Below are 15,385 nucleotides of genomic sequence, written 5' to 3'. Positions count from 1 at the left end.
GCAGTTAACAGGGATAATTTGGAATCTTTTAACTCAATCTGTTCTTTACTTATAGGCACATGGGCTACTTTTGCTTTTACTGGATACTCTCCATTAGGATGCTCTAACTTTACTGTTTGTTTAGTATACTTCAAAGTATTTCCCTCTGAACCATGCGCTACTGAGCAATTGTTGGCATTCCCTCTTGTTCTAGTTTAAAATCTGTTCTATCTCCTTTTTAAATGTTAGCCTCAGCAGCCTGGTTCCACCCTGGTTAAGGTAGAACCCATATTTTCAGAATAGGTTTGCACCTCCCAAGAATGCTCCCCAATTCCTAATAAAACGAAGGCCCTCTTCTCTGCACTATTATCTCAACCAGAGTATTGAGACTCCAGAGCTCTGCCTGCCTCTGGAGTCCTGCATGTGAAACAGGAAGCATTTCACAGAATGCTACCCTGGGAGTTATGGACTTCAGCTTTCTATGTAAGAGCCTAAATTTGGCTTCCAGTACTTCCCTCTAACACCCTACTATGTTGTTGGTGCCCACATATACCACAACAGCTTGCTCCTCCCCAGCACTTTTTAAAATCCTATCTAGGTGATACGTGAAGTCCACCACCTTCGCACTAGGCAGGCAATTTTCCAAGTGATTCTCATGTCCATCAGCCACCAAGCTATTTGCATTCCAAATAAATGAATCACCAACTATGACTGCTGACCAACCCTTCCCTCCCGGACACTAGCTCTTGGAGACCCATCCTCAGTGTGAGAGGATAATGCATTACCTGGAGAACTGTTGCGTACCCCGTCCGCAGCAGGCCCGCAACAGGGCCTACTCAACCTTGCAGCGCTGCTCCTGGACCCAGACCATCCTCGCTCGCAGCTGTGGGCAGCCGCCTACGCCTCCGAGCACCTACTGCCTGCTCGGCTGTTCCTGACTCCTCCATGGACCTCCTCAGCTCCCGGCAGATTTCCCCGAGTGGGGCGCGGGGAGACGCCATCGTTCGGCCACCTATGGGCCCTGGCTTAAACACGTACGCCTCTCGTTCCTTTAAAGGGGCCGCGACGGGAAACTAGCCCACGGCCCCGGATGATGACATCATCAGGCCCTGGTATATAAGGTAGGGCTCCGCCACTAGTTCCTTGCCTTTGCAACAGGTCTCCATGATTGTTCGTGTGCTTGTTGCCCATCGTTCCTGGTTCTTGATCCTGACTTTGTTCCTGGTTCCTGCTCCATACCTTGGTCCCTTCCTTGACTCGCTGGACTGATTCTCTGGCTTTGACCCTTGCTACGTTGGACTACGCTCTGGACTGATTCTCTGGCTTTGACCCTTGCTCTGCTCTGTCTCAGTACCTTGTCTTGCTCAGCTGCCTGCCCTGACCTCAGCTTGCTTTGACTACGCCTTTGGTATCTACTTAGACTTGGCCTCTTGGCTTCGGCCTCTATTACTCGGGCGCCCTTTGTCTCTGCCCTGTTCCTGTTGGCGGCCGGGTCACTGGATCCCTGCCTCATCCAGACCTACGTTGGTCCCTTGATACCTCTGCTGGTTCCCTGCAACCCTTGCACCACTACTACTGGGAGTCGTCACATGGAGGCCCACCTAAGACCAGCCGGCCCCGGCACCCAAGGGCTCAACCTGCGGGGAACGAGGGCTGGAATTGGCAAAGCTCCAGTTGGCCTCCGTCTCCTAGTCAGCTTCGCCTCCCGATGGTGGGGACCCATAGGGCTTGCCCTACAGGTTGCATCAACCCCTCCTTGGGCCAAGGGTCCACCAGCGCAACAAGAACAGATCTTAGTTATCGGATCACTTCCTGCAACTCTAAGGTGATGTTCTTTGTCCAGATGATTTTGTTGCTACCAGACTGGAGTTGGGACTTGGCTACTATGTCCCTGAAGGTCTCCTCTATTTACCTGTCTGCCTCAGCTCCTCTAGGTCTGTCACTCTAGCTTCCAGAGATCAGATTCATTCTCTGACAGCCATAAGCTCCTTGCACCGGGCACACACATACAACCCTCTCACCAACTGATATATAATCATACATGGACACTTGGTGGATAAAACTGAAAGGCCCCCATCTCGCTGCTGGACTGCTACATAAAAATTCCTTTAAATTTATGTGGTGTATTTAATGTTAATTTGGCAATGACCTAAACGAGGACAATAATTAATCTATTGATAAAGGCTGGGTGACTCTCTTGCTTTAAATCCCTGATTGATTTTTAGTGTGAAAATGTCTCTTGTCCTCTTTAATGGGATAAGAGTCTATAAATCAAAGAATGTATTTAGGAGTAGGTGAGAGGGAAAGATACACACTAAAATTACCTACCTTTCCTTTCTTTTATTCTGGCACACACACTAAAAATTCTTTATCGAGAATGTGGTTTCCTGCAACTGGCTAAGATCTTTGTGAAAGCTGACATAATTCTACCTCAAAATAACAGAAGGTGGGGGGGCAATAAACTGGTTGCCGCCCGCCTCATATCATTCTTGCTACACCAGACTAACATGGCTAACCTTCTGAATGTCTGATAGATCTACCTCAGTAATGCCAAGCTCAAAAGCAAATAGCCTGGATATTATCAGGCATTTTTATAATTTCTTTTTTATTATTATTGTTTAAACAGAGTCCTCCATTTTTCATTAAGAAATATGAAAAATTGATCCTCTGCAAGTTCAAGATTTTGTTGGGTGTATAGGCTTGTCAAGTAGGCCCCACAGTGGTACTGAAAATTGGACACTATGCTATACAAGCCTTCAGAACTCAACGATGCTTTCTCTAGGTCTTCCATGGCTACATCCGACCAGCTAGTAGCCAGACTAAAAAGACTGCAGATATTAAACGTGACTTTTAATTATTTTTTAAAATGTTGTATGAGTTAAAGAGCAGAAGGCTCAGGCATCAAGTTTTGAAGCTCACCAGCACTCCTCATTCATGTGAGTTTTCTTTTAATTTTGAACATTGTAACTTACTATTTTACACCATCATTAAATAACTTTTCGGCTAGAATAAATACATTAATTTGGTATCACATCACTAGTATACAAGTGTACCTGGAGAAAAGCCAGATTCAAGATACAATTATTAAACTTTCATACACATTTTTATCTTGCTGAATCAACAGATTATTTTTACAATGGGAAATTACAATTCTAGGCAGACTGAAAATATAATTAATATCAAGAATTATCCCAGATTTACTTTACTGGAGTGCATTCAACTATCTTCTTGAAAAAAAGCAGTCTACGTTTAAAATAAAACCTACTGTGACCTTTATTTGAAGTATAAGCTTACATACCTTGGCCTCCGAAATGCTAGACCATATTGTTGGCAAGCCAAACCCACAGTGGGAGTATAAACAATGGGCAGGAACCTTTCAATGTCAGACATCAGCACTTTATAGAAAAGCTTCTCATTTCGATCCTGAAGACCCATTAACAGAATATATCTATGGAGAATTGAAAAAAGTAAACATGTAGTGATGTGCAAAAATCAACAGGGTGCAACCATAAAACAGATGTGCATAGAGCTATTGAAGTCTATTTACTGTAAACAAAGGGTTTAAAATGAGTGTAATGCAAAATGCCATTTCGGTGATTCAATGCACAGATTTAGAGCATATTTCTAAAATACACTTAAGAATCATTCTAGTCTTGCAATACAAGTTGCTAAAAGGCCTGAAAGATTACGAATTTACTAAATATACTGCTAAACCAAAAAGTATAGAAGCAGCAAGTTGTTTACAGAGCAATAAATTTGGTAGATTATTTAAATATGTTTTATTTTTCCCAGAGAAACAAAATGAGAAACATTTCTGGTGGAGGAAGTGTCATGCTGCCGAATGGCCGTTTAGGAACCTTGCTCCTGACCCTGATCTAATAATCCTCCCTCAAGCACTGCCATTGAACCGTGAAATGCTGCGATATTCACTTACTGTGCATCAACTAGCACAGATTATATCCGGTAGGAAAAAATCTATTGATTTAAAACATTCTTCCTATGAGAACGCCGCGACAAAAACAACGGAGACCACAATCATGGAGGAGGAGGGAGGAAATGGAGGTGGAAAATTGACCCCCTCCGGAGAAGAGCGCCGCACTGGTTCCACAGCAATGGTTAGGAGATCTGCCCCCCTCCAGAGACGATTTTCAAGTGCTGTTTGGTGAGTTGGGAGCAGATATGTGCTCTCTAAAACAAGAAATCAAATCAATCGTGGGCAAACTCAGACGAGAAATTGTAGAATTGGAGGACAGGATAGATGCTGTATCATGAGGAGGATCAGTGAGCACTTGCAGTGTGAGATCACACATCTACAGTAGGATAACTCCTTCTTAACAGACTGGGTGAAAGACCTTGAGAATAGGTCCAGAAGAAGGAACCTGAGATTCAGAGGTATACCGTCGGAAGCTGCATATTCGGACTACACTAAAGTGATCACGGACATCTGCGACAATGATTCTACGTAACAGTGAGGTTCGGGAAGAAAGCCCAGTGCTGGTGCTTGACAGAGCACCTTGGCTCATCCTCATGTGAATGTGCCCCAGGCCATTGTGGTCCGTTACCATGAATATGGCGTGAAAGAAAAGGTGATGACTCAAGCGAGGAAGATGAAAGAAATCCTGTGGCATGGCCACAATCTTTCTATGCTCAGGAAACATCAGGAATTTCGTGAGGTGCTGCAGATCTGAAAGAATGGGAACTCTTGCTATAAATGGTTGTTCCCCTTTGGATTGCAATTCTCCATCAATGGGGTAACTTCTCGTGTGAAGTCTGTGGAGGAAGCGAAGAATATCCCTCATGCAGCTGGACTGTTAAAGAGAGTAGAGGCTAGTGACAGTACATTGTCTGGCTATGATGGCAAAGGGCTGAACCTCCTTTGGCAGCGGGTACAATCTGGCGGAAAGCACCTGAGAAGAAATTCTGGGGGTTTGTCTTCCTCGAAGGGCGCAGTAACCTGAACAAGAAGGTCGAACTTGGTGGAATACCCCAGTAATAACGACGATCTCGTGAACTTTGTATTAGGGCTTTGCATTTGATTGTTTATTCATACAGAAGAGTTCATGTAAGGGGAGAGTGCTTATGAATTTCTACTTTGAGCAGGGGTCGGTGGGGCGAGGAAAGAGCACCGGGGGAAGCTTGTATTATCATTCCACAGGAAGGCGCTAGGAGAGTGAGAGGAGGGATGGGAGGGAGAAGGGAGATGAACGGGGTTTTAGATGCTCCTGTGAAGGATGCGAGGGGGGACCAATTGCGACCATACAAAATAAGGTGTATGTGGGGGATGAGTATTATTGGTATGCCTTAATGATTTGGAGGGGTTCGGAGAGTTCTATTTTCTTTGCATTATGGAAGACTTAAAAATACTGTCCTGGAATATTAAAGGTCTAAACACCTATGTTAAAAGTTAAAAACTATTCAATGATGCCATCTGCATAAAGGTGGATATATTGCTGTGCCAGGAAATTCACTTACGGAAGAGGCATGAGTGGTTAATGATCTCGCAGATTACCCACTTCAATTTTTGCCTCTGAGTCAAAACTAAATAAATACTGTGGGGTGGGTATTTTATTTTCAAAAAATATTGTAGTGGATGTGATCTCTACTGTGAGATGCAGACGGGAGGTTCTCTTAATTACATTTAGACTGGGGAATACATGCTACACTGTGGGGAATGTGCATGGTCCCAACTTAGGGCAAGGAAAATTTTTAGAATGGTTTTCAAATGTACTGCAACAATGGACGGAAGGCCATATCATTCTGGGGAGGGACGAGACTTTAATATCCTTACGTGGACAATAGTGGTGGCGGGGGGGGGAGCTTCAAGAGTGAATCGGGCAGGACTGAAGGCATTATCTAATTGGGAATCAGTGGATATTTGGTGGCTGCTACACCCCTCAGAGTTGAACTACACCTTCTTTTCAAAGGTGCATAAGGTTTACTCTCGGATTGTCAATAGGAAGGTTGGGAGAAAGGATCACTGCAAGATTTCTCAATCCTTAATAAATTCTCTGTTTACATCAGAAGCTTTCTGGAAGAGGAGCAGCAGTAGAATCCCTGTGTTTTCTTCTCCCTCTGTCCCCATGCTGCAGATGGGCTATAATTCAGCCTTAACAGGTACACATCAGCTAATTTTGCTTGCCGGTTAAGACTTGTTTTCTGTTTCAAACATGCCCCTTATAATGTAAATTAAAGAACATGTTTAAAAAAGGGACATGTGAGCATCATTCTTTGTGTCATAATTATGAATCAGACATGCAAATAGTATTACCATCTTTTCTCTTGAAGAATTTTCGAGATACAAGGAAACTGGTAATCTTCATAAGATAACCTACCATAAGTGCTTTCATTTGTTTTTTGGGGTTGTTTTTTTTAGACATTCACAGTACGATAATTGACTAGTTAATAGAAACAAATACAAAAACTCTACTGTAAACTAACTTAATGGATCCTTTTCGATTCCATTTTTTAGCTGGAATATCACCATACAGCATTATAAGCTGGAGAAATGTGTGACTGAAGTAAGAAGAATTAGATGGGGGAAGTAAAAAATCAAACTGTTATATAGCTGCAATTGGATAGCAAGGAATAAAAAATAAAAGAAAAAGAGAAATGTTCAAAAACAGACACTCAACTTTGTCTCCTGGCTTTCTTGCATGACTGAGTGCTGGCATAGGTTACATAAGTTTCTGGATCACATACTTTCCACCTGCTACTTTTCTAGTCACTCATGGAAATAGCAAGTACATCTCAGCAGATTCTCTCGGAAAGATCTTATGCACTGGCAATAGGATTGTGATTTTACTCTGCTAAATTGTGAGAGAAAATGAAGACATGATTCTGTGCATGCTAGTGTGTTATATCCTAAGTTTAAACTGGTCATAGAAGATATTAAAGTATGTGCTTTAAAATTAGTGGATTTATGTGTTGAAATATAGAACATGACAGCAGATAAAGAACATTTGGCCCCTCCGATTGGCCCATCCATGGCTCCTGCTTAGATTTATAATCCCTTCCTCTTCCTCGGAGCTCCTCTGTGCTCTCATGCTTTCTTCAACACTGACTCACTGCCCCATCTCTATCTTTCCACCGGGAGACCATTCCATGCATCTACCACCCCTCTCCGTTAAGAAATGTTTCCTTAGATTACTTCTGATTTAAATTCCTTTCATCCTCGTCCAATGACTTTTGCTCTAAAGCCTCCTTTCCACTGAGAGAACTCTCAGCCTGTGCATTTAATCCTTGGCAGCATTAAAATGCCTCTATCATATCTTCCATTTCCCTCCTTTCCTCCAGGGTATACATATTTAGATCTTTAATTCTGCCCCATATCATTTATGATGAAGACCATTGACCATTTTAGTAGCTGTCCTCTAGACTGAATTCATCATGTTTATCATTTTTTGAAAGTGTGGTCTTCAGAAATGTACACATTTCTCACCAGAGGCTTAGAGGCAATATAACCGAAGCATTCTTCTGGCTTTGCCATTGCCTTACCTACCTGTTTGGTCACCTTAATATCATTTGATATGATTACCCCAGATCCTGCTCCTGGTTTATGCACAGAACTTCACCTTATAGTGTGTATTGGTCCCTTGGGTTTTTATAACCCAAATGCATGGCCTAGCATTTTTTAGATTTAAATATTAGTTACAAAACACTAGACCATTCCTAAAACTTCATTAGATCCCTTCCCATTTCCTACATCTTCCAGGATGTCTAATTTGATGTAGATTTTGGTGTCATCCACAAAAAGGCAAATCTTACCTGATAGCCTTTCTGCAATATTACTTACAAAAATATTGAATGAGACTGAGAACTTATCCCTCAAACAAATCACTGGTAATCCACACTTCCCTCCCACCTTTTATTGGCATGTACTCAGTTACCACTACGATTTACAGTCTCCCATGCAACTGGTTTGTAACTTTTATCATGTCATGTAAATAAAGAAATGTTATATATAGATTCTGCGTTAATGGGCATGTGCTAAATAGCGTGATATGCTATTCTTGATATGCTATTTAAGGAACACACTAAAATTTACATTTACTGCATTACCTGGCATAGACCAGATGTTAACTTTTTAGCTGACGTGCTATTTCAAGGGCTCAGCTATGTTGGGGATGTTGGGTTTGAGGCATAGTGTGGACTCTTAGTCGCTGTGGAGATGACTCCTCCCATGGGGAGGGGCCCCGTGGGGAACCACAGCGATAGGCTAGACTCAGAGAACAGACAATGGAGATGGAAAGCTTTATTGTACTGCTGTAGATAGATGGTAATATTGCAGGAAGAGATGGCACTGAAGTCCAGCAAGGTGCCAATAACGGAAACATGGTTTAAGCCCCATGACACCCCCCTCATTAACCAGCTTCCTACTGACACATATGATTTCTTCTCCTTACCCCGCAAAAAGAAGAGAGGCGGCGGCCTACTCCTGGCTGCAAAGAAGGAACTTAAACTCTCATCCCAAAATTGCAATCTCCCCAGCCAATACAAAATTGGCTTCTTTAAAGCCAAAGCTCTCCAAATTTGCCTCATCTACACCCCGCCCCCCCCCCCCCCCCGGCCTGCTAGAAAACAACTCCTCCCCGCTCATTGAATTCTTTGCCGATTCTCTCTCTCCAGACCTTCCTACTATCCTCCTTGGTGATTTTAACCTACATGTTGATGCCACTCCGCAATCCCCTGCCTGTGAAGCTTTCCTTTCCTCTCTCAAAGCCATGGGTTTCACACAACTCATACACTCCCCCACCCACAAGGCTGGCAATACTTTGGACTTCATTTTCACCAACTCCCCCCTCACTATCATCAACTCCCCATCTTGCCTCGCCATACCATGGTCCGACCACTCCATCATTCAAACTACCCTTGCACTTCAACAGTCCACCCCCCCCCCCCCCCCACCAGACCTTCAAATACCGTAAATCATGTACGCTAGACACCCTCACAACAGCATGCTCAAACGTTCCCAACCAACTTGACCTCTCCTCAGCCGACAACGCCTTCACCTCATGGATTGATATTACCCTAAACATAGCAAACAAACTCTGCCCTATCACTGCAAAAACCACTAAACCTGCCCTCCCAAATAAAAAACCATGGTACTCTACTGAGCTCAAAACCCTCCTCAGAACCTCAGAAAGGCGCTGGCGCAAACATCCCTCCCCTGCAACCAAATCTGCCTACTACCAACTCATGCACCAATACAGGAAAGCCACGCTCTCGACCAAATGAGAATATTTCGCCAAAAAGATTCATAGATTCCAATACAATCCCAAGGCACTCTTCATGATGATCTCCAACCTCACCAGCCCCACCTCCACACAACCACTAGCACCCACCTCAAAAAATCGCTGCAATGAACTTGCACACTTCTTCCAAACCAAATTCTCTACTCTCACCGCACGCTTCTCGTCTAACCCAAACACTGTGACACTGCCTACTTTCAATCTCTCAGCTACCCTCTTATCTTTTGACTCATCCTCTTCCCTTGAAATTGAAAACATCTTAAAAAAGATGAGACCCTCCTCCCATCCCTCTGAAACCATCCCTACCAAACTCCTCCTAGCTATTCCCAAAGCTATTGCCAAACCTCTCTCAGCTATCTGCAACCGTTCCTTAGAACAAGGCACTGTCCCCAACATTCTAAAACAAGCTGTTGTCAAACCCATCCTTAAAAAACCCAGCCTTGACCCATCTATCCTAGCCAATTTCAGACCTATCTCCAATATCCCTTTCCTATCTAAAATCTTAGAAAAATTAGTCAATTCTCGCCTATCTGATTACCTCGAACAACACAACATTCTTCCCTCCACACAATATGGTTTCCGGAAAAACCTGAGCACCGAAAATTGCTACTATCCCTTACTGACACCATTATCAAAGGATTGGACACAGGAAACTCATTTCTTCTTGCCATGTTAGATATCTCTGCTGCATTTGATACTGTTAATCACATCATCTTAATCAACATCCTCAGTAATATTGGAGTTTCCGGCACCGCCCTCTCCTGGATCAAATCATACTTACAAGACCGTCACTACATCGTCTCCTCTGACAATAATGAATCCGACCCAATTAGCCTTAACCGAGGTGTTCCCCAGGGCTCCTCTCTCTCTTCCACCCTATTTAACATTTACATGCTCCCCCTCACCAATCTTGGCTTTAAACATTTTATCTACGCAGACGACGTCCAAATTCTATTCCCCTTTACCGACTCCCTCCAAACCGCCCTTCAAAACTGGGAATCATGCCTGACCTCTATCAACCAACTACTCACTGACATGCACCTTGCTCTCAACCCCCAAAAAACTGAACTCCTCCTCATCTCCACCAAACATTCTCCACCTTCCATTCCCCCCGCTTACGCTACCACATCATTCCCCATCCAAAAGCGCAGCCTGGGTGTCCTTATCGACAACCAGCTCTCTTTCAAACCATTCATTAAATCTATCCTAAGCGAATGCTATTTCAAATTACAAACTATAAAAAAACTCAGACCCCTTCTTTACTTCACTGACTTTCGCACAGTATTACAGTCTATTATTTTCTCCAAAATAGACTACTGTAATGCACTCCTCCTTGGCCTCCCCGTCACATATACCAAACCATTACAACTCTTACAGAATGCCTCAGCTCGTATCCTTACTAACTCCAGAAAACGTGACCATATCACTCCAACTCTTATCGAGCTCCACTGGCTACCAGTACAATCCCGAATCCTGTTTAAGGTTCTCTCCATCATACACAAAAGCATTAACAATGAAAATACCCACTGGATCAACCCTCCTCTGCTTCCTCGTACCTCTGCTCGACCAACTCGCTCTGCCCTCCAAGAAACACTCCGGACCCCCTCCATCAGATCCACTAAACTTACCTCCACAATGAACAGAGCCTTTTACCTGGCCGGCCCTATGGAACTCCATGCCCCCTGACTTACGCACCGAAACCTCTACACTCAAATTAAAAAAAAAAACTAAAAACGTGGCTGCTCCTACAGGCATACCCATCACTCATTAACCCCCGTCCGGATGACTCCCTGAGCTGTGTATAGTACTTTTCCTTGAAGAACCTTGTACAATCCACTGCTACTTCCCCACCGTGCAAATACTTCGATTTGCTGCTTATTCCACCCTACTCTCTCCCCCCCCCCTGTTAACACCCCTTTTTGAAACCTATTTTTACTACCCTAATGTTTTTCTTCATACATCCCGTAACTTTCCATTGTCTACCCTGCTCTCTACTCGGTTTATTGACTATATGCCACTGTACCTTGGAAATTGTAAATTGCCATTGTAAATTGCCATCAAACCTGTAAATTGTTACTCCATTTCTGTATTAGTTGTAAGTTCTTGTATACATAGTTATTGTTCCCTGTAAAGGCATTGCCGGAAAGTTTTAAGTTACTTGTAAACCGATACAATATGCAAACTGTTGTCGGTATATAAAAAATTCTAAATAAAAATAAATAAATGTTCAGACAGCCTCAGATGGAAAGTCTCACCCAGATGTTCAAGGTTGGTAGTATTCCGCAGAGCGGGATAACCTGAACCTGGTGGGTGGAAATGGAGAGATGGATCATAGAGGTTCTCACTGAAGAGTAGTGCAGGGATGCTACTGGTGGTTGGTAAAGGTGGGACCAGCGGCCTGTGATGCAGGATATCACTGAGCTGGATAGGCCCTCGAGGAGCGAGTACCAGGAAGCACAGCTGATCCTGTAAGAGAAGAAAAGACCCCCGAGGAGTGGTTGTCTCAGTTAGAAGTAGAAGACCCCGAAGGGTTAGTTGGAAGCGAGAGGCCCCCGAGGAGCAGGTGCCCAGAACTTCTTCAGGAGCTAATACCCCGGAGGGTAGCGAGGAGTCTAAGCGTGCAGCTTAGAAGCGGTCAGAGTAGCTAAACCGAAGTCCTTGCTAACTCGTTCGTTCTGAGCAGAGGCTTAAATACCCGGAGTTATTAACGTCATGCGGTGGGGACGCCCCCGAGGTTCCCGCCATAACGAGTAGATAAGCGTATGCAACGTGCGCGCGCACCCTAGGAGGCTACAGGAAGGAGCATGGTGGACAGGGACGCCCATGCTGAGTTGGAGATGCCAAGGGTTCGGCACTGGAGGCAGCCATCTTGCCCATGGATGTGGAGAAAGGCAAAAAAAGAGGTGAGGCAGAGCGGTCACAGCCATCTGCGACCGATGGACTCAACAGTACCCCCCCTTCAAAGGGCCCCCTCCAGGAGCTCTTCCTGGTGGTCTAGGTTTTCGTGGATGAGCAAGGTGGAATTGACATACCATGTCCTTATCCATGATGTTGGCCAGAGGCTCCCATGAATTCTCTTCTGGTTCATAGCCTTCCCAGGAGACAAGGTACTCCCATGTCTTGCCTCTCTTACAGACATCCAGGATGTCATCCACAGCATATTCTATATCATCCTCAGTGTCCAGATTAGTTGGTTCTGGTGTCTTTTTAGAGAACTCGGATAGCATTAAGAGTTTTAACAGAGAGACATGGAAGGCGTTGTGTATCTTCATTGATGAAGGTAGCTTCAAACTGTACATCAGGTTTCCCAATCGCAGAAGGATAGCAAAAGGTCCTACATAGCAAGGTGCAAAACATGCTGATGGTAGTTTAAGACGGAGATACTTGGTACTTAACCAGACTTTGTCTCCAGGCTGAAACTGTGGTGCCTCACGATGATGAGCATGGTAGATCTTCTTTGCTTTTTGTCCTGCTTTAAGGAGCAGCTCCTTCTTTTGCTTCCAAAATTGGGATAACTCTGATGCAGTAGCCTGGGTGGCAGGCGATGCCACTGATAGTGGAATTGGCAGAGGACGAAGCAGTTGTCATCCATAGACGAGTTGGAAGGGGGATGACCCCATGGAAGTAGCAGGATGTGAATTAATAGCAAATTCAGCCCACGGCAATAGTTCAGCCCAGTCGCTCTGCCTTGAGTTGACATAAGATCGTAGAAATTGTTTCAGCGTCCTATTCATTCTCTCAGTCTGACCATTAGACTGAGGATGGTAGGCAGAGGTTAAGTCTAATGCGATGTCAAATCTTTGACATAATGCTCTCCAAAATTTAGCAGTAAATTGTACTCCTCTGTCGGATAGAATATGCTTAGGTATCCAATGAAGGCAGAAGATGTGTCTGATAAAGAGTTTCGCTAACTCCACAGCAGAGGGTAATCCTGGTAACACTACAAAATGTGCCATTTTGGAGAAGTGGTCAACTGTGACTCAAATGGTGTTGTTTCCATTGGATGGTGGCAAGTCTACCACAAAGTCGGTTGCTATATGTGTCCAGGGTTCATCTGGCGCTGGTAGAGGTTGTTAAAAAAACCCCAAGGACATCCGGCTGGCGGTTTTTGCTTGGCGCAAACAGCACAGGAACCCACATAAGCTTGTATGTCTTTTTTCATGGTTGGCCACCAATAGAACCGGTGTAGCATAGCCAAAGTACGACTCTATCCTGGATGGTCGGCCAGACGGGAATCGTGCACCCACTTCAACAGCTTCTTCCTTAGATTTCTGGCCACAACCATCTTCCCAGCAGGCATCACATGAGTGGCTGCAAGAACCACTCTCCCGAGGTCAATGATGTGACAGGGTTCGTCTGGCACATCCTGAGGGGAGAAGGATCGTGACAAGGCATCAGCCCAAGTGTTCTTCTCTCCCGGACGATACTTTAAAAGGAAGTCAAATCTGTTAAAGAACAGAGACCATCTGGCTTGACAGTGATTGAGTCGTTGAGCATGTCTGAGGTACTCCAGATTCTTGTGATCGGTGTACACAACTATTTGGTGTTGTGCGCCTTCTAGCCAAGGACGCCACTCCTCAAAGGCCAGCTTCATTGCGAGTAACTCCGTCTCCGATTCCATAATTTCTCCTGGCAGGCGAGAACCGCCTTGAAAAGAAGGAGCAAGGATGGAGCATATTGGATTCGCTGTACTGGCTTAAAACCGCTCCCACGCCAACATCTGATGCGTCGGCCTCGACGATGAATAGGCGATGTGGGTCAGGATGACGGAGGCATGGCTTCTTTTGAAAAGCCTCTTTGGGCATCAGGAAGGCTGATATGGCTTCTGGAGACCAATTGGCGGGATTGGCTCCCTTTTTGGTCATAGCAGTTAGAGGGACTGTCAATGAAGAGTAGCTTTTGATAAAGGAACGATAGTAATTGGTGAAGCCCAAGAAATGTTGCAGTGCCTTCAAGCCTGTAGGTTGGGGCCAATCCTGGATACTTTCTAATTTCTTGGGGTCCATCTGAAACCCATTCTTAGAAACAATGTAGCCTAGGAAAGGTACATACTCCTTGTGAAATTCACACTTTTCAAGCTTTGCATATAAGTGGTACTCATGCAGACGTCTTAAGACTTTCTTGACATCCTCTTGATGAGTTTGCAGATCTTGAGAAAAGATCAGTATATAATCGAGATATACTACTAGGCAATGATATAGTAAGTCCCGTAAGATATCGTTCATCATATTTTGAAAGACTACAGGTGTGTTACTCAAATCGAAGGGCATGACAAGATGTTCAAAGTGTCCATCGTGGGTGTTAAAAGCAGTCTTCCATTCATCTCCTTCACGAATGAACACCAAGTTGTAAGCTCCTTTCAAGTCCAGTTTGGAAAATATCTTAGCTCCTTGGAGCCTGTCAAACAGTTCAGAAATTAAGGGCAGGGGATACCGGTCCTTGATGGTAATTTCATTCAGACCACTGTAGTCTATGCAGGGGTGAAAGGTGCCATCTTTCTTTCCTACAAAGAAGAAGCCTGAACCAGCAGGGGATTTGGAAGGTCTGATGAATCCCTTCTGAAGGTTCTCTTGTATGTAGGTGGACATGGCCTTAGTCTCAGCCACAGAAAGAAGGTAAACTCTTCCTTTGGGAGGTTCCGAATTGGGTTTCAGGTTTAAGGTGCAGTCAAAAACCCTGTGCGGTGGAAGTATATCTGCTGCTTGTTTTGAGAAAACATCCTGGAAAGAGGCGTATTGAGGAGGTAGGCCAGGTAGCGATGGTGTAGTGGGCATGCAGATGAGCGGTGAAACTTCCGCGAGGCACCGACCATGACAGTCAGGCCCCCACCGGGACAATTCCAACTTGGCCCAATTAAACTGTGGCATATGATCTTGTAGCCACGGCAGTCCAAATACCACCGTGTGCAAGGCCTTTTCCAATACGAGAAATTAAATAGATTCAGAGTGTAGAGCTCCGGTGCTCAGGCCAATGGCCTGGGTACTTAATGAAACTTCACCAGGAAGTGGGTCCCCATGGATAGAGGATAATAACAAGGTGTGGTAGGGATCTGTAGATGTTCTACTAAGCGTTTCAAGATAAAATTACCTCCAGTTCCGGAGTCAATGGGAGCGAGAGTCTGAAATTCAAGACCTCCACAGAGCAGAGAGACTGGTAGT

At 44.5% G+C, this 15,385-nt stretch overlaps 1 protein-coding gene across 5 annotated transcripts in view; it reads right to left on the bottom strand.

The window, feature by feature from the left end:
* ME1 (malic enzyme 1) overlaps positions 1 to 15,385 on the bottom strand; it is an 869,023-nt gene that overhangs the window by 568,684 nt on the left and 284,954 nt on the right. For all 5 annotated transcript variants that reach the window (XM_029595519.1, XM_029595520.1, XM_029595518.1 and 2 more), the window contains one exon: positions 3,278 to 3,427. In XM_029595519.1, coding sequence (XP_029451379.1) covers positions 3,278 to 3,427 — 150 coding nt within the window. The remainder of the gene's footprint in view (positions 1 to 3,277; positions 3,428 to 15,385) is intronic.

The sequence above is a fragment of the Rhinatrema bivittatum genome, chromosome 3, assembly GCF_901001135.1.
Source record: "Rhinatrema bivittatum chromosome 3, aRhiBiv1.1, whole genome shotgun sequence".
In the NCBI taxonomy this organism is placed as follows: Eukaryota; Metazoa; Chordata; class Amphibia; order Gymnophiona; family Rhinatrematidae; genus Rhinatrema; species Rhinatrema bivittatum.
Note: the sequence above shows the minus strand (reverse complement) of the source record. Positions and strands in the feature narration are given on the sequence as shown.